At 44.0% G+C, this 23635-nt stretch overlaps 1 protein-coding gene across 1 annotated transcript; it reads right to left on the bottom strand.

Moving 5' to 3' along the window:
• Window positions 1-7372: 7372 nt before the first annotated feature.
• On the bottom strand, window positions 7373-23608 carry PRLR (prolactin receptor). Its single transcript, XM_033164730.1, has 12 exons — window positions 23410-23608; window positions 21874-22006; window positions 20610-20779; window positions 19266-19432; window positions 16170-16311; window positions 14263-14392; window positions 13952-14121; window positions 12190-12356; window positions 11262-11403; window positions 9915-10014; window positions 9294-9363; window positions 7373-8559 (listed from the first exon to the last, which is right to left on the bottom strand). The coding sequence occupies exons 1-12, from the start codon at window positions 23606-23608 to the stop codon at window positions 7543-7545; spliced, it is 2607 nt and encodes an 868-aa protein (XP_033020621.1). The 3' UTR covers window positions 7373-7542.
• Between the last annotated feature and the right edge of the window lie 27 nt (window positions 23609-23635).

Here is a 23635-nt window from a genome sequence, read left to right on the forward strand (position 1 = left end):
TGCGGAGGGCGAGGTGGACTTTAAGGTCCGCGCGCGCCACCAATGGCAGCCGAGCAGCGGCCCCCGCCCCCGGCTCGAAGGGGTGGCTTGAGGCCGGGGTCAGGTGGCCGCTCTGCCCACATTAAATCAGGACATGACCGACCTGGTAATGGGTTCCAATGAACTAGCTGAAGGCCAATGCATTACAGATTTCCTGTTTATTGAGCATTCATCCAGATTTGGTTGCACAAAGCTTGCACGGACTATGCCTGCTCTTTTTTGAGCATTTGTTTTGATTTGTTTGTGAGGAGCGTTCTTCTTGGCAAATCATTAATTCAATCCACACTTTTCAGTGCATCCCCCCCCCAATCACCCTAACCACAAAAACCTGAGAGGTTTTTTTTTTAATAAATTGATTACTTGTGTTACAGCAGCCACTGAGGACTTTCAACCACTTTGATTGCATGGACCGTGAATTTCCAGTATGTGCTTGAATCCAAAATATAAGCTACCTAGTTGAGTTTTTTGCTGGAAGCCCAGATGACCTGTTACAAAACTGGAGACATGCTACTTTTGAATATAGAGCATGAATGAAGACCTTGGATCTCCTACGTCAGGCATAGGCAAACTCGGCCCTCCAGATGTTTTGGGACTACAACTCCCATCATCCCTAGCTAACAGGACCAGTGGTCAGGGATGATGGGAGCTGTAGTCCCAAAACATCTGGAGGGCTGAGTTTGCCTATGCCTGTCCTACATCTTCAGTTCAAAACTGCTGCCTTTCCTGTGTCTCCCCTCCTTTATTCTTTGGCCATTCCAGAACACTGACTTGGCTGAACCCTTCTCCTAGTCTGGATTCCAAACCATACAAGGGCACATGGCGCTGGTGGCTCTTCTAGAGGAAGACCAACAAGCCATGCATAATCTTCAAGAAATGGTTCAACAGTTCTATAATAGTTGTCCGGATTGTATAGATTGATTTGGGAGAGGATGGGGGCGTTTGTGTATGAGCAGGCTAAATCAGCCTTCACCAAAATGATTATGTTTTAGACTACAAGTTTTGTATAGGCTGGGGTTGATGGGAGTTGTGGTTCCAAACATCTAGAGAGAACCAGGTTGGTGAAGGCTGGACTAAATAGTAAGTAGTGAATAGAAAAGAGTGTCCCTTTACAATCTTAGGAGGTTGTAACTGTAAGAAAGCTCTAGTTTTTGACTGCTGAACACTGCCAGCAGATCCCGGTTCAAGCCTGACCAGGTTAGCACCTGTCCGTTTTGAGGGCAGAAGTTACTTTCAAACCTTTGGCCTTGAGACACTGGTCCCAGATAACGCAGCAGGTGCAATAAATGTTGTGGCTGCTAGCAATTAACTGAGAAAGAGAGAAGTGCTTTCTCATCGTCCCAGATTTTACCCAGAAATCTAAGCTTCATATTGAACCAAGGATTTGCAATGTTTTAAGTTTAGGCACAAGCCACAAGATCTAAGTACATATCTTGACCATTTCCTTTAAAAATCCTTAATTTATGTTGGGCGGAGAACACTTCCACATTTTTGCTCAAGAAACAGTTTAATACATTTTGTTGGATAGTAACAGAAAAGAAATCAAAACTAGCAGAAAGAGAATGGCAGTGGAAACAATGGACAAGTTTATCAGAGAAAAGTACATGACACAGCAGCAATATTGATCATGAAAACAAAACCAGTGGTAGACATTATTGTAATAACTTAATTGAAGCAAACTTCCCCCATTCACATTCAGCTAAACAATTTGTCCTCCAAACACATTTAACAAACAAGAAAAGATTCCTGAGCATTTTGTTTTGTACCAGTGTTCTGCAAACAATATATTAATTGCAGGGTTGTTGTTTTTTTAAATACCACTGTCCTATGTTTATTCTTTAGCCCATAAAACAGGAGGTTCAAGTCATCCACAAAAAGAAAACTAACATATGTGATCTGGAATATTTCTAGATCTGTGAAATAGATAGCAAATACTAGATTAATTAAAATGCCCCCACTAGACTAGCCACTGTAAAACAGAGCAGGCTAGTAATGTGTAGGTTTGACCAGAGACGGCCAGACTTCTCCAAATGAAGACGTGTGCAAGAGTGTGCGTAATCCAGTACATTTAAATAGATTTATAAATGTGACTTTTTAAACTATAGCTTAAGAAACCATCTAGAGATCTTTGTGAGCTACAAAAAAAATCTAGGGAAATGTAGATCTTTAGCATTCATCCGTAATATTTACTGCTCACTTCGTCTAGAAGTAGCATTTAATAAAATAAAGCTGCAATTTAAATGTGAAAGTGAGCAAGAATAAAAGGCTGGGAGGCATGCCGTCAGGTCCCAGATGAACATCACTAGACATCTCTTAGCAATGTAGAAAGCATCAAAACGGATTCGAAGGCTTTACTCCAAGATTGGGGAGGAGAAAACAAAGTATCAATAATAAGAATGCCTGTCCATAAATCTGTAAGGTTAGGACCCATTCATGGCTTTCTGTTTACTACTAAGAGTTGAATTAAAAGTCACAAGGTTAACAAAATATTGAGGGATGGGGAAATGCAATTTCCTAAGTGGTGGGAAAATGCAATTTCCTGAGCGGTGGGAAAATGCAATTTTCCTACAACAGAAAACACAGCCTTGAGCCTAGAAAGAATGTGCCGCTACCCTTCGACAACTGAGTAACAATTCCAATTATTTGGGGGAAAGGGACTTTTGGATCGCCTGCAACAACTAAGCACTACCAGCCTGGTCTATACAAGGTGTGACCCACCAAGCCCAAAGCAGCACCTGCAAGACACCTAAGGCTGCCTTACAGCGGCCTCAATAAAACTCCTGGTTTTGCTGCCAGCGTCAGAATGCAAAAACAAGAGAAATGCCTGGCAGCCCACTATACACAATTTGTGTGATTTAAGCTGTTTTTGATTTGGTGGGTCATCCAAGCTGTACACAGACCTGCTCAATCTGATGCAGGTACTTTCACATTATGGTCTGATTTCAGTCTCACATGTTGAAAACTGTTAGTTTAGCAGCATCAGAACCTGGGAAGAGAGAAGACACCCCTTTTGCACAATACAAAGCGAGCATTTTGTTTTCTGGCAACCCAGTCAGATGGGCAGGGTGCAAATAAAAAAAAATATTGTTGTTATTTCTGTGACCAAGAGTCTAACCCTGCATGCCCATGAGAGGAGATTAATCTTTCCTTTCTTTTCCTTCTTATTTGTTTTGCATATATGATCTTGCTCCAAGCACTTCAAACAAATGTGCCAATTTTTTTAAAAAAAACATTTTCCATAGGGTTCTCTTGCCCCTTGGATGGGGTCAAGGAATCAGAGCCTTGGCAAAATTTGGTTGGAAAGCAAGGGATGGACTCTGGACAGACCTTGCTAGGCCTGAGGCAACTGAGTGGTGGAGGCAGTGAGAAACCTGCTTGCATTATGGGTGCAATCTGGTAGGTCGTGATGGGTGACGCGAAGCAAGAAATAACTAATATGGAATCTCATCTGATGCAATCTTGCACCAATAAAATACCAGCTGGCTGGTGACGCTGTCGTGGACTAGTTTCCTTTGTACGCAGCTCAACACCACCAGATTGACCACCATTAGCAATGCCACTTGCCAGCCCCCAACTCGAGACATTATCTGCTTACCTTAGCCAATTATGGAGCTAAAACAATTGCTCGATTAATGTGCGCACACACAAAGAATGAATTCAGGTTTGAAAAAGTAGAGTTCCAGAGTTTCAAGTTACATTAATAAATATATGCAAGTTGGGAATGCACAAATAATGTCTGAAGAGTGCTACGTATACAAGCTTGTCATGGATGCGCAACAAACTATTTAAAAAACCATCTGCCTTAAATATCAAAGTGATTGTGAAGGGCTCAATATGCTCCTTTTAAAATACAGTACAGTAATTGGCAATTTGACATATCACTGTCTTTGTCATTCTCTCTCTTAGTGGGAAAAGGAAACCTGAGGTAGTATGATTTGCCTGTAGGTGGGAAAAACTTGTGCTTTCACAGCTGTCTTGATTGTAACACGACTTTATGGCTTTCCAGCAGAAATTCATTTAGCTGGTTTAGGTTACTTTGGTTTTCCTCCACAACATTCATGTTATTTCAACTCAATAAAAAAAAATCAACACCCACACCCACATTTACTAGGTAGAAATACATCCCCGCTGAGTTCCATGGGACTCACTTATCAATAAATGTGCTTAGGGTTGCAGCCAAAGGAAGTGACTTAAACTCTATCAACGTGAACTGTTTCTACAGAATAGTTTAGAAGTCACCATCGAAAAAGCTGCCAATGGAGTTTTAACCAACGGTCATTACATGTATGAACAACAACAAAACGAGGCATGTGTAGCTTTAACAAAGTTACACAAAAGCACATTAACAAAGTTAGGACAGAATTTGCTACTTCAATACCAGTCTGCTGGGGGTGTCAAAAATATTCATTGAACATCATATCGCACCACAAATAGCATACTCCAAAAATCTGGAGGGGTGTGTGCCCCCAGTCACCAGAGCATATCAATAACTCCAAAGATTATTACAGTATTTTAATCCAGTAAATTACATAGGAATATTTGTGCAGGGCCTCTTATAAGTTTCTGCTGGTTATATAAATTAATTGCCTGCCTTATTAAAAATGTAAGAAGCACAAATGCAACTGTCAGCAATAGTGCAGAACTAAAGTAGATGTTTTATTTATATAAAATGTGTAGTTCAAAGGCAGGTACCTGCTTGCTAAACCTTTATGTGCCATATTGAATAAATTTGTCTATTTCAATAGGACCTTTAGTGAATTGCAAGTCTTAACATTGTCTACTTAAAAATAGACTTGGATGAAGGTATTGTGGGGATGTTCATCAGATTTGCAGATGACACCAAACTGGGACGAATTACAAATTGACAAATTACAAGTGGACAAATGTACACTTAGGCACGAAGAACCAGCTGCACAAATATAAGGTAGAGACACCTGGCTTGCCGGTAGTACATGTAAAGACAGGAGATTTGATAGCCATCTTCAAATATCTCACGGTCTGTCTCATGGAAGATGGAGCAAGCTTGTTTTGTCCTGCTCTGGAGGGTAGGACCCAAACCAATGGATTCAAGTTACAAGGAAGGAGATTCCAACTAAATATCAGGAAGAACTTTCTGACAGTAAGAGCTGTTCAACAGTGGAACGGACTCCCTCAGAAGGTGGATGACTCTCCTTCCTTGCAGGTTTTTAAGCAGAGGTTGGGTGGCCACCTGTTATGGGTGCTTTAGTTAAGATTCCTGCATTGCAGGGGGTAGGGCTACATGATCCTCAGGGTCCCTTCCAACTCTACAATTCTATGTTTCTACGATGCTATGATTCGTTTAGATGTCTCCTCTCCCCTAAATGTTGCAATACTTGTAAGAACAGTGGTACCTCGGGTTACAGACGCTTCAGGTTACTGACTCCGCTAACCCAGAAATAGTACCTCGGGTTAAGAACTTTACTTCAGGATGAGAACAGAAATCGTGTGGTGGCGGCAGGAGGCCCCATTAGCTAAAGTGGTACCTCAGGTTAAGAACAGTTTCAGGTTAAGAACGGACCTCCAGAACGAATTAAGTTCTTAACCCAAGGTACCACTGTAATGCTACTTGTGCTAATGTAGTTTCTTTTAAACTTTGAGGAACTTGCACAGCAAATAATTCATCACAGTAAAGGAGGAGCGGGAAGCCAGTGGCCCTCCAGAAGTTGTTGGACTCCCAATCATGTCATCCTTGACCATTGGCCATGCTGGTAGGGGCTGATGGGAATCAAGAGTTTGGCAATATCCAGAGAACCACACAGATTCCCAATTGCTGCACTAAAAGCAGAAAAACGTAAAAAGATAACTCTCTGGCTAATACCATATATGATTTTTAACATCCAGAAAAGTGGGTACTTAATAAAAAGAAAGAAAAGGCAAAGAAAAATATATTATAAAAACTGTACTAGCATTTTAAACTTATTTAAAATACGTTGCAGAACATGAAATAATTTTGATTGATTGAATTTTTGCTAGTGCCAAAAATGGAATAATAATGCAATCCATTATGTTTTTCACTTGGGCGTTTACTTTTTGTTCAATCTGATATATTTGGCTAGTTTTCCTCAAGCAACAGCAAAGTATGTCATTTTCAGCTGGCCAACCTATGGCACAGACCAGGCCCACCATTGCTCTGTGGGTGATGACAATGGTACTGTTTGATAGTCATTGGTGGAACACTGCCGCCTCCTCCTCCTCTTGGGCCTTGCATACTCTTTGTGTCTGGTGGAAATAAAGAGGAGGAAAGGAGCTCCCCCTCCCTGTCACACATCTGCAAAGGCCCACCAGCAGCCTCCATGATGAGGACTCCCTCAAAGCTGGAGCCAGCTTCAGCACAGATGCCACAAGCAGCACAGACTGTAGGGGCCTGAGGCAGTCTGGACAGGAATACTCCTGGGCTTAGCTATGGCACAGAGTTGAGGCCTGCCCATTTCTCCTGCCTGTTCTGGTCCAGGGCACTCCCCAATCAAGGAAATGCACACAGCCGATAGTTAACCCTTTGTCATCAAACATAACACAGTCATTTCTATGGCTCTGAACACCCCCCACACCAATCTAGTGTCTAGGCGGCTGTTCCCAGGTCCATGGTCTATGGAGAAGTTGCAGCAACAGGGGACCACTCCACCTCCACCAGTTTATGTACTTTCACCCAATAGGCTGCACACATGCAGCCAGAGACTATGCCTATCCTCTGCTCATCCCTCTTCAGTCCCCTCCTGGTTCTGGGAGACAGTGGTGGGGAAGGACCTGGCCTCTCACTTGCCTGACCTGCCTCTTCCTCCTCTCCTTCCAACCCATCCTGTGCTCCACTTGAAGCTTCTCTTGCCTCCTGGCTGGTGCAGTTCCCCAGAAATCACTGGCCCCCTCTCCTGAGTCAAACCCCAGTGCCGCTTCCCCCGACGCACGCTCGTCAGCGTCCTGCCAGTCCCTGACGTGTGCTCAACAAACTTGAGGACCAAGCCTCTCCCTGCACACAAATTTGGTATGATGGGTAGTCCATACGCAGCAGACACAGTCTCATATACTGTACTTGCAGTGTGTAACACACAGTTGCCAAAAACAGGTCGGACACTACAGGTGTTCAAAAGTCTGATAACCAATGTAATTTTTTGGATAATATTTTATAAGCTCAGCCTGCGTCTCTTAACCAGCATCATTTGGTGATCACCTCAGGGTTGCTTTTGTAACATCAACACAGAAATCCCTCCCTGTTTTTTTAGAATATAACAGAAATGGATGCTTGTGTTTTCAAAACAATGCCACAAACTTTAACTTTTCTGCAAATCACTCTTCACAAAAAAACTGTAAAAATCACAGGTAGGGGGGGAAACTTATCTGCAATTAGCAACCAGCATGTTCTTAAGTGATTGGCTATAAAGTGAAAGAAGGCATGAGCTACCACTGAGCTGAGCCAGACATGTGAGCAGTTTTGTGCCAACACTTTATTTTACTTGTAGTGTTGTTACCTGTAGAAGGATGGCTAACCTTTCAGTTAAAGGGGCACATAAAATTATTTGGATCCATGTAGTCTAGCCCACCAGTCTGTACTTTGCAGGTGCTTGGAGCTGTGAGACAATAGCTGAAATTTAACTCTGCTTGGCTCTGCTGACAACTCTGGGTGAGCTCTTTCAGTGGCTCCTGAAAGGAAGACAAAGCCTCCGCTTTGGGATCTGGGAATAACACCAAAATATGGTTGGATACGACTGTTGAAACCTTGGTGTATTCATTCGTATCCCCAGGGACAAAAGGCCTTTCCTTTTTGCCTACAGTTTCTTTCTGCTTTGGTAGTACAGCCAGAGCTCCGTCTTGGTTGACTTTGTGAACTTCCACGTAATCTGCGGGTTTTGTAGACAAGAATGGCGGCCTTTCTGGTGGGAGTAGCCACAACCCCACTTGGCCGTGCTGAGCATTTGAGAGTAGATCTGCTGCTTTCTCCAATTTGCCTGGTTTTCTTTCACCAAGAGTCTCAGTGAGTTCAGGATATTGCGAACAACACTTTCCTTCCTCGCTCCCCTTCCTGTTTGCATTCATGGCACTGGCTGCCCTTTTACATACATCCACTGTGTCATGGTAGGAACATTTAGAAGTCTGGCAGTTAGGGAGCTGACCTCCACACCACGTGGATGGCCTAGGTTCACCACTGTTAATCCAGGGGAGTTGACCTTCAGCGTCCCCTTTTGGTGACTCCTGCATGCTGTTTCTATGAGCGTTTTGCACCCCAAAGGTATCTGGTATTTTCAATTCCAAAAGCGGGTTTTGGGCTTCCTTGCGCTTCTCTGTCAACAGAGAAGGGCTCTCGCAGCTTCCTCTTCCCGAGTCGCTGTCCGGTTCCTGGTGCACCAGCTTCACATTTTTATTGGGGTGGCTCCTTTCGGTGCTTGGCATTAGCTGCTGGTCTTCGCTGTCATCTATCTCCAAAAATTCTACCAGCAGGTCCTCATAACCCGGTGTTGGAGGGAATCCCTGGCAACCAAGAGCACTCAGCAATTCTTCCGTTTTCCCTGCCTGGTGTGAAGAAACATACAGGGGGAAATATAATAACTATAATATTAATGGGGGGGAAATAACTGGGTACTGAACTAAAAGGTGCAAAAGAAGAACTTACACCCCAGTTAAGAGTGGCCCATTAAAGTATGCTTCCCGCAGAGTTAAAGAATAAATCCAACAGAAAAATTAACTTGACTAAAGCAGGCACCAGAGGGGGGAAAAGGAAGGCTTTTTCAAACTAGAGTTTAATTTACATAAACAAAGTAAAAAACTCTCCGTCAGTTTCTAGCCTTTTTCAGAGACTCTGTTACACTAAATCAACTGTACTTTATCTAAGAACTTTCACTCCCAACCTTCAAACCCCCACCAACTCCCAAAGCTAGGAGCACTAAATGCTTTGCAACACAGCCTTATATACTCAGAGTAATGCCCATGCTTCAGCCAATTAAAAACAAAACACCGGCACCTGTTTCTTCTATTTTTAAAACAAACAGTACTGACATCAGACCGGCTTAGGTATAATTTCAAACCCAACAAATATTTGCATTATGTACTTGATTATGTCTGAAAATGCAAAGGAGACAGATGTGGTGCAGAGCACTCAACAACAACGATGATGCATGCTTTGATCTGAATTCAAGCAGATTAGCATCAGCAGAAGTGTTAACAGGTTAAAGGCTTCCAGTGAGGCGTTTTCTTTTACCCCCCCCCCTAAGAAAATGCAAAACTTCTCTAAGTGCCCAAACACTTACTTCTAGCAGCTGGGCGTCAAAGCCTTTTATCTTTGGTCCTGGGACTGGTGGTAGAAGGCAGGCCACCATGCTGAAAAACAAGAAAGAGGGAAGGGGTTGGAATAAAGAAGTGAAGGAAATCATTTGCTTTTGTACTTGTTTTCGTTTTCTTCTGATAGATCTGAGCATACAGAAAACCCTGCCTGCTGGAAAAACAAATATCCATGGCTATAAAGAGTGGACCCACAGGATATTCCAATAAACTGATTTCACTTGTCCGTAAGATCTCAGGCAGCTGAACCAAGAGTGGTCTCTTGAGTGGAAGATGAATTCTACGCCCGGAAACTTGTTTTTTTTGTGTGTTCGTGGATTGTCAGAATAGAGCACCGGCAGCAAGCTTCGCAGTTCCACTTTGCATGACCCCAACTGGATGATGTATTAAATGTATGTTTGCATTTAACATGTCTGCTTAAAAATAAATAAATAAATAGCAGTTGGTGGAGGAGATGGAAGAAGAATCACAGCTGCGACCACAATGTATGGAGAAGGCTTTCCACCCCTTTCTCCCCTTGCTGTGGCAACAAATTTGCTTGTTTTCTTTTTTTAATACACCACCTTACAATGTCAGAAGTAGCAACTTACTTAATTTTTTTCAAAGCCAGTGTCCAGATCATGATCAAACATACGACAAATGATAAAAAAGCCACGAAGATCCAAACAAGCATATCCTTCAGTCTGAACTCTAGGAGAGAAAATGAGAAGGGATTAAATTTTGTGCAGTTAAAGAGTTCATTTCAAAACATTATTAGCTCAGGGCAGGGCAGGTGGCATCTCTACCATTTTACTCCCACAACAACCCTGGGCGGGTAGATCAGTCTGTAATGCAGTGATCAGCATAAAATCGCCCAGTGAGCTCGGTGGTGAGATTTCAGAACAGGGGGTTTCAGCAGGCGTAGTTTACACAACAAGCTGTACCTGCATAAGGTCTCCTTTCTACACAAATAAAGCTGCAGAAGCCTTGCCTCCTTTGCATCTGGCCAACTTAATTTAGTTCAAGGGCAGTCAACATGGATACAGATGTTGCAAATGCCAATTCCCACCACCCCTAGTCAACATGGCCACTGGTCAGGCACGATGGGAGTTGTAGTCCAAAACTTCTGGAAGACAGCAGCTTGGATCCCCCTCCACTAGCAGTCTGGAACTAACACAGCTAATATGTTTACCAAGTTGTCAGCTGAACTTGCCCAGATTTCCCAAAGCAGACCAGCAGGCAATGTTTTGTAAGATGCACACGTCTAGTACCAGCTTCATCGTATGTCAGCCCTATCCTTGTTTTGTTGTGTTGCTGATATCATTGAACTGTGTTTTTTGTGATGTGGGATTTTATTTTTATTCTAAGGGACTGCCTCTCCTGGTATGTCCCAGGTAGGACCTTAAGGTCCTCAAATAATAATTTGTTGGAGGTCCCGAGCCACAAGGATGCTAGGTTGGCTTCAACTAGGGCCAGGGCCTTCTCAGTACTGGCCCCGACTTGGTGGAACAGTCTGGCACAAGAGACCAGGGCCCTGCGGGATTTGGCATCTTTCCGCAGGGCCTGGAAGATGGAGCTGTTCCACCTAGCCTTTGGGTTGGTTTCAGTTTAACCCTGATGTTTCGTTCTTTTGGGGTGATTGGTGGGCTACCAATTTACTAGATTTAGTTTTAAATTGTATTTTAATCTGTATTTTAAAGAACTGTTTTATGTTTTTGTTGTGATTTTATTGGTGTTAGCCGCCCTGAGCCCGGTTTGGCGGGGAAGGGCGGGGTATAAAATTATTATTATTATTATTATTATTATTATTATTATTATTATTATTATTATTATTATTATTATTATTATTATTATTAGAAAAGCAGGATATGAATAACAAACTCCTCAACTAGGCTTTCTAGCACTTTCACATGACTGGGGTTAATTAACGGAAGGTCACCCCCAGCAGTTGTCCTCACCTTTTCGGAGCTTAATAAAACTTTCAGGGCTCCAGTCGCTCCATGTTCCATGATCTGATCTGCAGCGAACTTTTGCAACATACTTTTCTCCTGGATTTACACTGAACATCTTATATGTTGTTCTCTGACCAACAAATATTTTCTGGAAAGATAAGAAGAACACAGATTATCCGTGACCCTGTTTTTTCAGATACTGTTTCTGAAACACAGAGCATTTGGCTACTACCAAAGATGCTTCCAGGCAGCCACTATTTTCAGATGGGATTAACTGGTTGCACAGTTAAAGTTGATTTGGCATTCTTGCACAACATACCTTCAATTCCTCCCCCAATTAGGCTGTGTGCAATAAGGAAAATGCAATGGGGAGTGTTGGAGAAAAATTGCTTGGGCACAATGTTGTACACCTCTCTGTAAACAAACCAGGGTATGTGCTCATTAAACAGGTTGTCAGGAAATAGGGGCGGGGGCAACATCCAATTCAGTTCACATGTAAAGGCATATCTGCCAAATCCACACTTTGTGAAACCCCAAGAGAGCTGAAACTCAACCATCCTTTGCGGTTCACACTAATCCGAATTTTGCGATGCAGTCTTCCAACCAATGTTTACAAAAATGCATATATTAAGGGGAAGTGTGGGTGAAAATGAACATGTTATTGAAAGCAGCATACAAGAGTGCATCATTTTACAGAGAAATGGCTTGCAGAACTGTGTGTATGTTAGCTGAAGCTGCTGACAAAAATGTGTTTATTGGGATAAATTCACATTAAAATGCTGGTGGATGTTCAGGAGGATTATCTATTGGAAATGGCTGCAGAAATGTGGAGAACTGGGTTTAGAATTGGGAAAATGAGAAGCCGAGAGGGCTGAAACTGGCAAATCTACACATCCCCATCTGGAAGTGGCTCAAGAGCTTTCACCATTCTCACCTCCCACTCTTGTCCCCCTTCAGGCTTTATATGTAACTCATATTCGAGGGTTAGCCAACCAGATCTGATGTCACCCAGGGAAGGTGGAGACCAGTTCAACAACAGATATTTTCCATATACTTTTTTCTCAAATTCCATGGAGAGATTTTCAGGAGGGTCTGGCTGAACTGGAAAAAAGAAGGATCAGAGAATATTTATTGATCAAATGTATATGGAGGGAAATCAATCCAATCCTCTAAGGAGGCTTACACAGCAGATATAATCACAACACAATATTTTAAAATGCAACGTACAAGAACTTTAAACAGCAAAAAGCAACAATGTAAAAATTTCCCGCTAGCGGAGAAAGCTCAGTTTAAAAGCATACTGTGGCAAGAATGAGACCGTATTTTCCGGTCCATAAGACGCTCCGGACCACTAGATGCACCTGTTTTTTAAAGGAGAAAAACCAGGGAAAAATATTTTCCTGGTTTTCCTCCTCTAAAAGGCAGGGAGGGGTGCGCTGGAGGGGGAGCCCTTCACAGTGGCTCATCCCCGCTTGCTTTAAAGGTACATGGGGACGAGGGGAGAACGCTCCGTTTCTCCCCTCCTCCCCATGTCCCTTTAAAGCATGCGGGGATGAGCCTGCTTTTGGCATCGGCGCGCGGGGTGGTGGATAAAGCGTGGGGTGGTGGAGGAAATCCTCCACCAACCTCCCTGCCGCCCTCCGATCCCAAAAGCAGGCATCGCAGCTGCTTCCCCGCACCTCCCACCAAACGCGGTGGGGGATGGGGAGAGGCAGCAGGAAGCGAAGGGGATGTTGCTGGATCGTGCCCAGCACCTCCGTTCGCCGAAAGAAGCTTCTTTCGGCGAACGGAGGTGCTGACATGATCCAGCAACATCCCCGTCGCTTCCTGCCCGCCTCCCCCCCGTTCCACGCCCTTCATCATAGATAGAAAGAGTCACACTTCAAATACCTCACATCAATAACAGCTTCCTCTCTCTCTCTCTCTCTCTCTCTTTCTTTCTTTCTTTCTTTCTTTCTTTCTTTCTTTCATCTTCATAAATTTTCATCAGAATTTTGGTGTGAATTTCTCCTAATAAGCACATTTTTGTATGCAGTTCTGGCTAATGCACACATTTTTGCAAGCAGTTTGCCTTAATATAATGCATTTTTGTATACTATTTTCACTAGCATATGCATTTTATTCATTTTTTTATACCCAATAGGTATATTTTTATGCTCACTTTTGCCTAGTATATGCACTTTTGCTTTGTCAGAGAAATGCATTGCAAAATTCAGAGAAGTGCAAATTTCAAAGGATAGCCATGCGTTTCGATTTGCGTTTCAGTTTATGAAGCGCAAACTGGATAGTTTCTCATTAAATTGCAAACAAATATTCTCCACTATCCCTTATCAAGACACATGACTGATCATATTTAGCTGATGGTATATAAGATGCATACAGTCGTACCTTGGGTTACGTGCGCTTTGGCTTACGTATTTTTGGGTTACGTACTCTGGTAACCTGGAAGTGTCTTTTGGCATGTGCGAGATCCGCGCATGCACAGAAGCGGTTTCTGTGGTCTGCGCAGTTCGCGCATGCGCAAAGCACAATTTTCAGGTTGCATACTTTTCGGGTTACGAACGGTAACCCGGAACCAATTAGGTACGTAACCCGAGGTACCACTGTATAGAATTCTGGGTCACAACTCTTAGGACTGTTGAGATTCCTCCCCCCCTTCCAGGCTTGCCTTGCACACTTATGCTTGCACCACATACCTATATTAGCCACATCCACATAATATGGCTGAGATGAAATACTCCCCATCTCATTAGTCGCTGTTATGGTAAAATTGTATGTCATCCAGAGCGAAGTGTGTTTTTTATCAAAATGACAAGAGTTGGGTCCCGCTGTTGTGTAGTCCGGGCATTCATAATATGCCCTGTCTCTGAAAAACACAATGGTTGGCAGGAAAGATTTAGAAGGAAATACAAACACAGCATTCTCATTACACATCGCTTAGAAAAGAATCCACCTTCTCTCAGAGATGCAGACTGAGACAACCATAAAGCCATTTGTAACGCCTTACCCTTCCTTGTTATAGAACAGGGTGTAATTGCTCGGCAAACCTCCATCGGAACTGGGCTTCCACCAGCAAGTAAAGGTCTCTTTCTCAGGTGAGCGACATCTTATTAACTCTGGCTTCCCTGGAGGTTGGCCTGGAAAGAAAGAGATAGACAAGTCCTTTTGGCAAATAGGGTCATAGTCACAAAGGTGGAAGGGGTCACAGAGGTCATTCGGTCCAACATCCTGCTGAATTCAGGACCTACAATGCAGGATGCAACTAGGGGAAACCTCAACAGATGGATGTCCAGAATCTGCTTCAACACCTGCTATGATGGAGAGCCCACCATCTCCTAAGGCAGTCTGTTTCACTGTCTGCCAGCTGTTACCATTAGGAAGTTGCCTAATGCTTAGCTGAAATCTGCTCCTTTGCCATTCTAACACATTTGATTCTAGTTCTGCCTCTGGGAACTGCAAGCAAGGAGAGAGTTGTTGCTCTCAAGTCCTGATTTGCAGGCTTCTCACAATGGGCATCTGGTTGGCGACTGTGAGAACAGGACTAGATGAGCCATTGTTCTGATCCAGGAGAGTTATTCTTATGTTCTTACTAGCATAGCTGTCAACTTTCGGATTTGAAAATAAGGTATCAGCAGCCTCACCTATGACAGTCACATGGCAGTGGTGGGCGGAGCCAGAATCAAAAGTGGGTGGAGCAGCTAGAACGCGGCGTCCGCGCTCTTCCCTAGATCAAGCTGCTTTGGGCTGCTGCTGCTGCCGCCGCCGCACTGTCTTTTGCGTGGCCCGTGTCGCTTTAAGAGCTGCAGACCTTCAACTTGGGCCTCTCCTCACTTTGTCAGACACTTTCTGGCTGTCTAGGTGGTGCTAGAGGAACTCCTTCAAGCGCGGGGACTCCCCCTTTCCCTGCGCACGCGGCGGCGGCGGCATCTCCGTTTGCCCAGCCAAGGAGGACGGGAGAGCCCGGAAGGTTGTCTGCGCACACTCACCTTTCCTGCAAGCCCTACATCTGAGGTGCCGGGAGGGGGGCTTTCCTTAGGAGAGGTCCTTTTATCCTGCCCCCTCCCCACTCTGTCTGTTTCCAGCAGGGCAGATCTGCGCTGCTCCTCCTCCTCCTTTCCCCTCCTCCTCCTGCGCCGCAAGACAAGCCAAGCACAAGGTTCCCAGGGACCAGAGCGCGATCACGCCGCCTTTTTTCCTCTTGTTCCCTGACAGCGGCATCTCCTGCCAGGCGGCCATGTTGGAAAACAAGCCCCGTGTCAGCTGACGTTTCTGCCCTATCTAGTAGCGTTGACGCCTCTCCCGAAGGGCCAGAGGGCCTCGGAATGGGGCGGAAGAAGTGACCCTGTTCTTTCAGGGAAGCCTTCATTTCCCCATGGCAAAGATGGCTCCCGTTCCTTATAATTTCCAATGCAGTTGAAGGCAGAAAGCGCCCGCTTCCCCCACCCCCGGTAAACAGACATGCGGTGAAATGGGAAGCTGGGTGCCTTTTGAAAAGATGGATGCTTTCCTAACAAAGCTGCAAGAGGAAGCTCGGATGCCCTTACTTAAGATGGATCATTTTGACGTGCGGAAACTTGATTAAACTGTTCCTCCTCCTCCTCCCCCCTCCTCTGTCTGCTGCCTGTCTGCAGCTAGTCTGGCTCTTAGTGACAGCAGGCAAAGAACGGGGGAGATGGGGAAGGAAGGGAGACGGGGGCATGCGGCCGGGCGTGAGCGTGCGGGCGGCGGAGTGGGGGAGGGGAAGGAGAAGCTTGACAACCCGGGAATATACGGGTTTTTGAGTCATCCGGGACAGCAGCGGGAAACGCATTTAAAAACGGGGGAATCCCGGCCAATACGGGATACTTGACAGCTCTGCTTACTAGCTTATTTGGCCTTTCAAAAGAGAAAAAAAAAGATAAATGATTGACTCACCACTGTGGAGCTGGAGGTAAGTTTCTGGGCTCCATTCGCTCCTTTCACTATGCTCTGTTATACAGCGAACCTGAAAAGTATATTTCACTGCTGGGTGCAGCTGGGATATTTCATACTGTGTTTGCTCTCCAACAAAACGAGTCTGGGAAGCAGTAAAGACAAGGGAAACTAAGATAATTGTAGAGCACACGGATTTTGCAAGGATGCCTCTATACAAGCAGGAATCTTTGGCACCCTGGGCAGTTGGCACTGTAACATCTGTGACTCCAGAAGTCCTAGTCTTTTTAAGACTGAAGAACAGGATGGAGGGAATACATACTGTAAATAAATAAAATACATCAAGGATGAAGCCTGTGCAATATGTGACCTGTCCAAACCAGCCCACGGATATCATGTCTTGTGGCTTGCCAAGGAGGTTTATCATGACTGGTGTGATTTGTTTTGCTTGGGTCCATGAGCTGTAAACCCATTTTAACGACCACGATTCCCCCTGGTGCCATCAGGACAGGTCTTTTGGGCACACATCCAGGGCTGAACTGAGCAAAATGAGGAGCCCCCCCCCCAAAGCAGTAAGCGAAATAAATATACATTGTGTGTATTCGCGCAAAATGGCAAGCCAAGGTTATTGGATCATCAAACCATACTTTTTGTATGTGCTGGTGCACATGCAACTTGATTGCTCCCTGCTCTGGCACGAATGAGTAAACAAACCAAGAAACAAATGTTTAGTATAAAATATGAACAAAAAAATTATGAGTTTCTTTTACCCTAAAAAAATCATGACTGATGAGCATCCATGGTTTGTCAGGTCAAAGCAAACCATGATCCCAGGTCTGGATATAATGCCAACTTTTTGCCTTTCTGGCTTTTTTATCCACTTGCACCAGAAAAGTGACATAGAAATGATCAGGCCACATGGACAACATGCAGCTTATGCACATTATTAAGTCAAGAACATAGGCTTACTGTTACCTGTGAAAACCAACATTGCGATCTAAAGAGGTGCCCCCCATATAAGCATTAAATTCAGAGTCTAAAATTAACTAATTGCACCACTGCATGATTTAGCCACCCTCTCTTTTTTAAGAGACCTTTCAAGGGGCATTTTTTTTGCCAGGAAAAATACAAACACAGTGGTACCTCTAGATACACTAACCTCTGGTTTTTGTATCTTTCAGGATGTGAACGCAGCAAACCCGGAAGTATTTTCCCAGGTCTCGCCCCGTGCGCATGCGCAGAAGTGCTAAACCATGCCGCACGCATGTGCAGAAGTGGCACCTCCGGTTGCGAATTCCTCGGGATGTGGCCGGACCTCCAGAACAGATCCTGTTTGCAACCGGAGGTACCACTGTATGCACAAATTTCTGGTGACCACTGGGTACTTTTTCTGGGATGAACATTTGCATCCATCTCACAATGAACTGATGGCCAGTATCTCTGCAGTATCATTTAACTTGCTTCAGTGCCCCTGCTTACATTTACTTTACTGAAAAAAGATATAATAGCCACCTTCAAATATCTAAAGGGCTGTCACATTGAAGATGGGGCAAGTTTGTTTTCTCCTGTTCCAGATTCTAGGACCTGAACCAATGGATTCAATTTACAGGAATGGAGACTCTGACTAAACATCAGGAAGAAATTTCTGACTGTAAGAGCCGCCCGACAGTAGAATGGACTCCTTTGGAAGATGGTGGATTCTCCTTCCTTGCAGGTTTTTAAGCAGAGGTCGGATGGCCACCTGTGATGGATGCTTTAGTTGAGATTCCTGCATCGCAGGGGTTTGGACTAGATGACCCTCGGGGTCCCTTCCAGCTCTACAATTCTCTGATTCTATTACCTTTGGAGCACTTTTCAGAGCTCCCAGTCTAATAGACATGTTTCTTTCTTATTGCCAACATGACAAATATAGCTTTGCAGTGCTCATTAATCTAAACAGTTCTCTGGAGGAAGCTTTGGAATGAAGGGTGGCCTCCTGTTCCATAGCTCTCTCTGTGCATAACATATTAATCATAACTACTTCAACATATTCCTTTCATGATGCCTGAGTCACTTTCTGGTGCTGGCAAGAACACCTGATTCATTTCCTTTATTTTATCCATCTTGGAAACAGAATCCCTGTTGCAATCAAACAGATCCATATGCAAATACATATCCTAGGAACACCGAGAAGCTACCTTACACCAGGCCAGGTTGGAACACAGAGTACAGAAAGCTGCCATATACACAAGTACACAGTCAAGACTGTCATACACACAGTCAGATTATATCTGGGGCACCAGCTCTATGGGGCCGAGGGGTATTTGGTCCCCTCAAAATCTGTTGGGAGAGGGCCGGGCCCCCTCACTGTTGAGGGGGCAGAGGATGCTGTGAGGTTTCTGTAGCGGCTTCTCATGAGTAAAGACTCCTGACTCCGGATCCTCTTATTTACAGGATTTATTGTACAACTATTTACATTGAAGAACTCAAAAGTCCATGACTGTCTTAGTCACTCTCAGATCCTGGAAGTGGCGCCTTTCATGAGCGCCCCCAACAAAAGAACTTGGGCACCCCAAGTCTCCTTCTCTCATCCCTGCGTTTCACCCCTCTACACAACTGGGGCCACGGAACTGCCGCTGCCCCCTCCTCCACTGAGTCACTAGGTCGGTGTTGGGGACCTGGTGCATCCCACAGCCCCTCCCCCATGGAACTCTCCTCCTGCCTGTCACTCCCGCAGGATGTCTCCCTGCTGCTCCTGTGGTGTTGGGAACCTTCAGCCTCACAGAGCCCTTCCACCACCCCGCTGGGCTCTGGCGGTTCCCTGACAGATGCCATGTGTTAAGATACAGAAAAATCACAGCTACAGCACAACAAATGTTGTGTCTGGAGAGTATGGATCAAAGATGTCAAAAATAAAGTCAGTTTGGTGCATCTGGATAAACTTGATTGGTGTAATTAAATGTACATGGCGGTTTAAAAAGTCTTGCTTTGCCCATGGCATACTTCCACTAGCCACTGTGTTTCAGGGCCTCCTTTGTAAATATGGGAACAGCAACAGCATCTGCCTGTCTATCTCCTATTTATAAGGTGCTTGTGAATGAAAGAACGGAACTCGCTTACCTCCCATTCTTTCTCTCCTGTAGGCTTCAATCGCAACTCATAATTGCACATTTGCCCTCTTGTTCCATCATCAACCAATCGAGGTGGCGACCATTTTGCCCACACATACGTTCTCTCTTTCAACTGTTTGACTTCCAGAGATAGGTCTTTGGGAGGGCCGACCTTAGCTATACAAAGGAAACATTAGTAAGTCAGTATTGTTTGCTTCTTCTGCCAAGGAAAACCTCTGTTAGCTATTCTGTATGTAAACTAATAGAATCAAATCAAAAGACAACAAGAAAAATATATACAAGGAGCTGCTGCATATTGAGCTACACGCACAGGGAGCTTATAGCCCTCCAGATGGCATTGAACTCCAACTCTGAAAAGCCCCAGTCAGAATGGCCAGTGGTCAGGGAACATGGGATTGGAGCCCAACAACATCTGGTTAACTTTTCCAGAGTTAGATCAATAGTTTGTCTAGGCCAGTACTATCTAGGGATGTAACTTTTGGTTTCTCTCAGTTTCTGATTTTTCCATTGTTAAGTTTTGGTTCTCCACCATCAGTTTGTGGTTTGTTTGTTCTTAAAGTCCTCGTGAAAATTCATTGCATTTTAGTGCCAATTTCTCCTAATGTACCATTTAGCATGCAATTTTGTCTAATAACACACATTTCCAAAGCAATATCCCCTAATACAATGCACTTGTGTGTGTGTGTGTGTGTGTGTGTGTGTGTGTGTGTGTACTGTATATACTTGTGTATAAGCCGACTTTTCCAGCACATTTTTAATGCTGAAAAAGCCCCCCTCGGCTTATACTCGAGTGAGGGTCCCCAGCAGAGGCTGGCAGTGGTGGCGGAGGAGGAATGAGCAGCCTGAAAGCAGCCCTGTTGGGCTGCTCCTTCTTCCTCCTCCGCCTTTGTCTGGGCTGAACTTCTTTTCCCATCCCTAGTACTTTCTATCTTGAATGGCAAGAGATCTCCAGAATTTCAGACCAAGATCTTGCCCTGCATGGATTTCCAACAGGCTTTTTAGCCAAAGAGGTCAGGAACCAAACCTGGGACTTAGAAGATGTGAATTATGTACCCTATCTAACACACTGAATTAGTTCTAGATCAGGAAATCATTTAGGTTCAATAGCCTTCCCTCTTCTGATGTTAAACTAAACTAACAACTAACTTGTTTCAATATTGCATTTCCTCAAAACACCTTTGGCCTTTAGGTTTGGACAATGTTTGAGAAAATCATGGTACTGAAGTATCAGTCAGTCCCCATCCAACACCCCACCCCACCCCACCACAAAGTGTTGCTTTAGAGTAGAGTGGGAAGTTGTGTTTCCATGTGGCTTCCTGCTCTCCCCCCTTACCTAGGGTTTGAACATCCACATAATGAGGGTCGGAGACATTACTTCCCATGCCATTGGTAGCCTTCACTGTGATATTGTACGTTTTCCAAAGCCTGGTGAAGCTCTTATCAAAATAACATGAACTGGGGCCCCCGGTTTTATAGTCTGGACATTCAAAGGCATGCTTTCCACTGAAATAAAATAATTTAAAATAGTAGTTAATAGGGACCTGTCCACACTCAACAGAATAAATAAGAACAAATGGAAATACTCAACTCACTAGTCATATTCAGCTTAATAAACTCACCATTGCAAATGCATAACCTGGAGTCAGTGGGGATTAATTTTTATAAAAACCTAAGAGCCATACCGGATCAAACCAAATGCCCTTCTAGGAGATGCTTGTCTAGGTTTAGTCTATTGGACAATAGCCAGACAGGTTCTTTCAGAAAACCCGGAAGGAGAGCACAAAGGCAATAGCTGTCCTTCCCTTGGTTTGGTGCGAAATGTTGGCAGTTGCATGAATGGCTTAAAAAAAAGTAAATTACACAATCTGAATTGGGAGTCTTTCATGGGGCACGGGGGCATTAATTAAGTGGTATATAAAATTTTGTTAAATAAGAACAGTAAACTGTACCATGGGCTTCTTAACAAATATGCAGAAAATAAATATGCATTGGTCTTCTTTGCAGGAGTGGCTAAAGATATACCTGTGATTGAACCATGTTTTTTGAGGGAGGGCATCTGAAGGAGCCAAAAAAAAGTGACCAAAGATGAAGTGGCTTATATACCAAATTATGTAGCATAATTTTATGCACCTCTATCATGCCCCCTTACTCACATTTCCCTCTAAACTAAAAGCTCCAAATGCTGTAACCTCTTTCCATTGGGAAGTTGCTCCAGCCCCTTGATAATTTCCATTGCCCCTTTCTGAATATGTACCAATATGTTTGCCCACAGAGCTGTAATTGGCTACAGTATGTCTTTGGTTGGCTGAAAATAATATGGAAAAGGGCAAGTTGTATCTCAGTTCAAGCTGAGGACACCCTTGATTGCACCTCAAGCAGTGGGACTCCAGCAAAACTCTTATGTGAAAGCATGTTTTATTTGCAGTTCTTGGAAAACAGATTAACCCTGGAACCTCAATAAAGATCTCAAAGGGAAGAAGGTGCCACAGTTACTCATCACTTCACCTTTTAACTGGGAATGTGTTGTCTTCCTCTCTTGAATCTGTGCAAGGAACAACAAATGACTTAAAAAAAAAACACCTTAAACATTTCCCTACCCTTCTGTGTTGTACAGCAGAGTGTAATTTGTAGGAAGTCCACCATCTGAATCAGCTTTCCACCAGCAAGTAAATGTTTCATTTCCTGAAGTTCGACAACTCCTTACTGTAGGCTTTCCAGGAAGCGACTGACCTGAGGAAATGCAATCACAGATTAAATTATCATCACAGGGGCTCTGAGCAGCTAGGGACCTAGAGTCGTGGTTTAAGTCTATTTTCGATAGCAATGGTGGTTCTGAGGCTCTATTTTCCTCCCTCTGTTTTTAGAGAGAACTACTGCAATGCAGTATTGTGCCCAAAGAACTGAGCTCAAATCAGAAAGACTCAAGTTAAAGCTCACTGGGTGGTCTTGAATAGGTTGGCATGTCTCAGGGCTACCACTGCAACCCCCGAGACCCACCCAGCAAATGTCAGGCATCAGAGAGGGCCATAGCGGTCGCACCCTGCTTGTAGGCTACCCAGAGGCATCTGGTTGGCAACGTCAGAAAACAGAACACTGGATCAAGATGGGCCTTTTATGTCATCCGTTAGGGCCCTTTCAAGGCACACTGCAGGAACAGGAAAGTGGTTATTGGGGATTTAACTCTATCAGAGCAGACAAGGCTCATATTTACTAGACAAGTCCCCAAATGATAGATTCTTAAAAGTGAGTCTTCAACCATAAGAAATATTTTTTAAATTTATATTCTGCCTTTTTCCCTGACAGGGACTCAAGGTGGCATACAGCTAAAAACGTAGAAAAAGCAATAATCAAGAAGCAGTTAAACATTAATAGAACATATGTGTTCTATTAAAACATATGTCTCATCCATCCATCATGGCACCAGCTATTTTTCATTAAAAACAGTCAGTTCCCAAAAGCCTGTTTGAACATGATGGAAGTCCTTCACCTGTTGGCAGGACAACAAGGAGAGATCCAGTCTGTATGTAATGACTTACATAATACCTCTGGGTATTTCAGTTACATAATTTTGTTATGTCTAATTTCATTGGTAGATTGTGAAATGGGTATTCACATACATATCAGGGACAGCCAATGTGGGGCCCTCCAGATGTTGTTGGTCAGAGCTCCCAGCATCTCTGACCATTGGCCCTACTTGTTGGAACTGATGGGAGTTAGAGTCAAGCCAGATTTGTGGCTCTCCCCAATGTATGGTTACATTAACAGTTTTTGGGACTTGGGGAAGTTAGCATCTCCAAAACGGTATGGGAGAATGTGAAGCTAATGTTCAATAACAAGAAGAAGGTTTTGTGTGTTGAGCATGCTGCTTTATGGAAGTGAGTCATGGGCAACTGAGAACCATCAGGAGCAATGCCTCAACACCTTCCACATGTGCTGCATTAGGAAAATTTTGGGTATCACATGGCAGGACAGAGTTTCCAACAAATATGTGCTCTCCCAAGCCCACAGGATGTCTATGCTGGCTTGGTCATGGCCACAGAATGGAAGATGGCAGGATCCCCAAGGAGGTGCTCTAAAGGGATGCGTTTCTGATTTTAAGTTTTAAAAAGGGTAAGGATGTTTTGAATGCTCACCGTTAACAAGCCATGTATTTGGAGCAAGCAGAAGAATCAATGCAACTGATGGTGACATCTCCAGCCTCAAGTCGGCCTCACCTTCCTCCTTTTCCTCTTCCACCACCTCCAGGAAGGAAGGAAAGCTCACTAGGAAATAATTGATAATAATAATACTACTAATAATAATACCAGCCACATTTACTAATGATGCACACATTCATTGTCCAATGTTTTTTGGCCAATG

The sequence above is a fragment of the Lacerta agilis genome, chromosome 11 (genome assembly GCF_009819535.1).
Source record: "Lacerta agilis isolate rLacAgi1 chromosome 11, rLacAgi1.pri, whole genome shotgun sequence".
NCBI classification, from domain to species: domain Eukaryota; kingdom Metazoa; phylum Chordata; class Lepidosauria; order Squamata; family Lacertidae; genus Lacerta; species Lacerta agilis.

Coding starts and splice junctions, on each gene's coding strand:
- PRLR (XM_033164730.1), bottom strand. CDS start 23,608: ATGTGTGCATCATTAGTAAATGTGGCTGGTATTATTATTAGTAGTATT. Junction 20,780..21,873: donor CTGCTGTACAACACAGAAGG/GTAGGGAAATGT, acceptor ATTTTATTTCAG/TGGAAAGCATGCCTTTGAAT. Junction 14,122..14,262: donor CTGTTCTATAACAAGGAAGG/GTAAGGCGTTAC, acceptor TGTGTTTTTCAG/AGACAGGGCATATTATGAAT.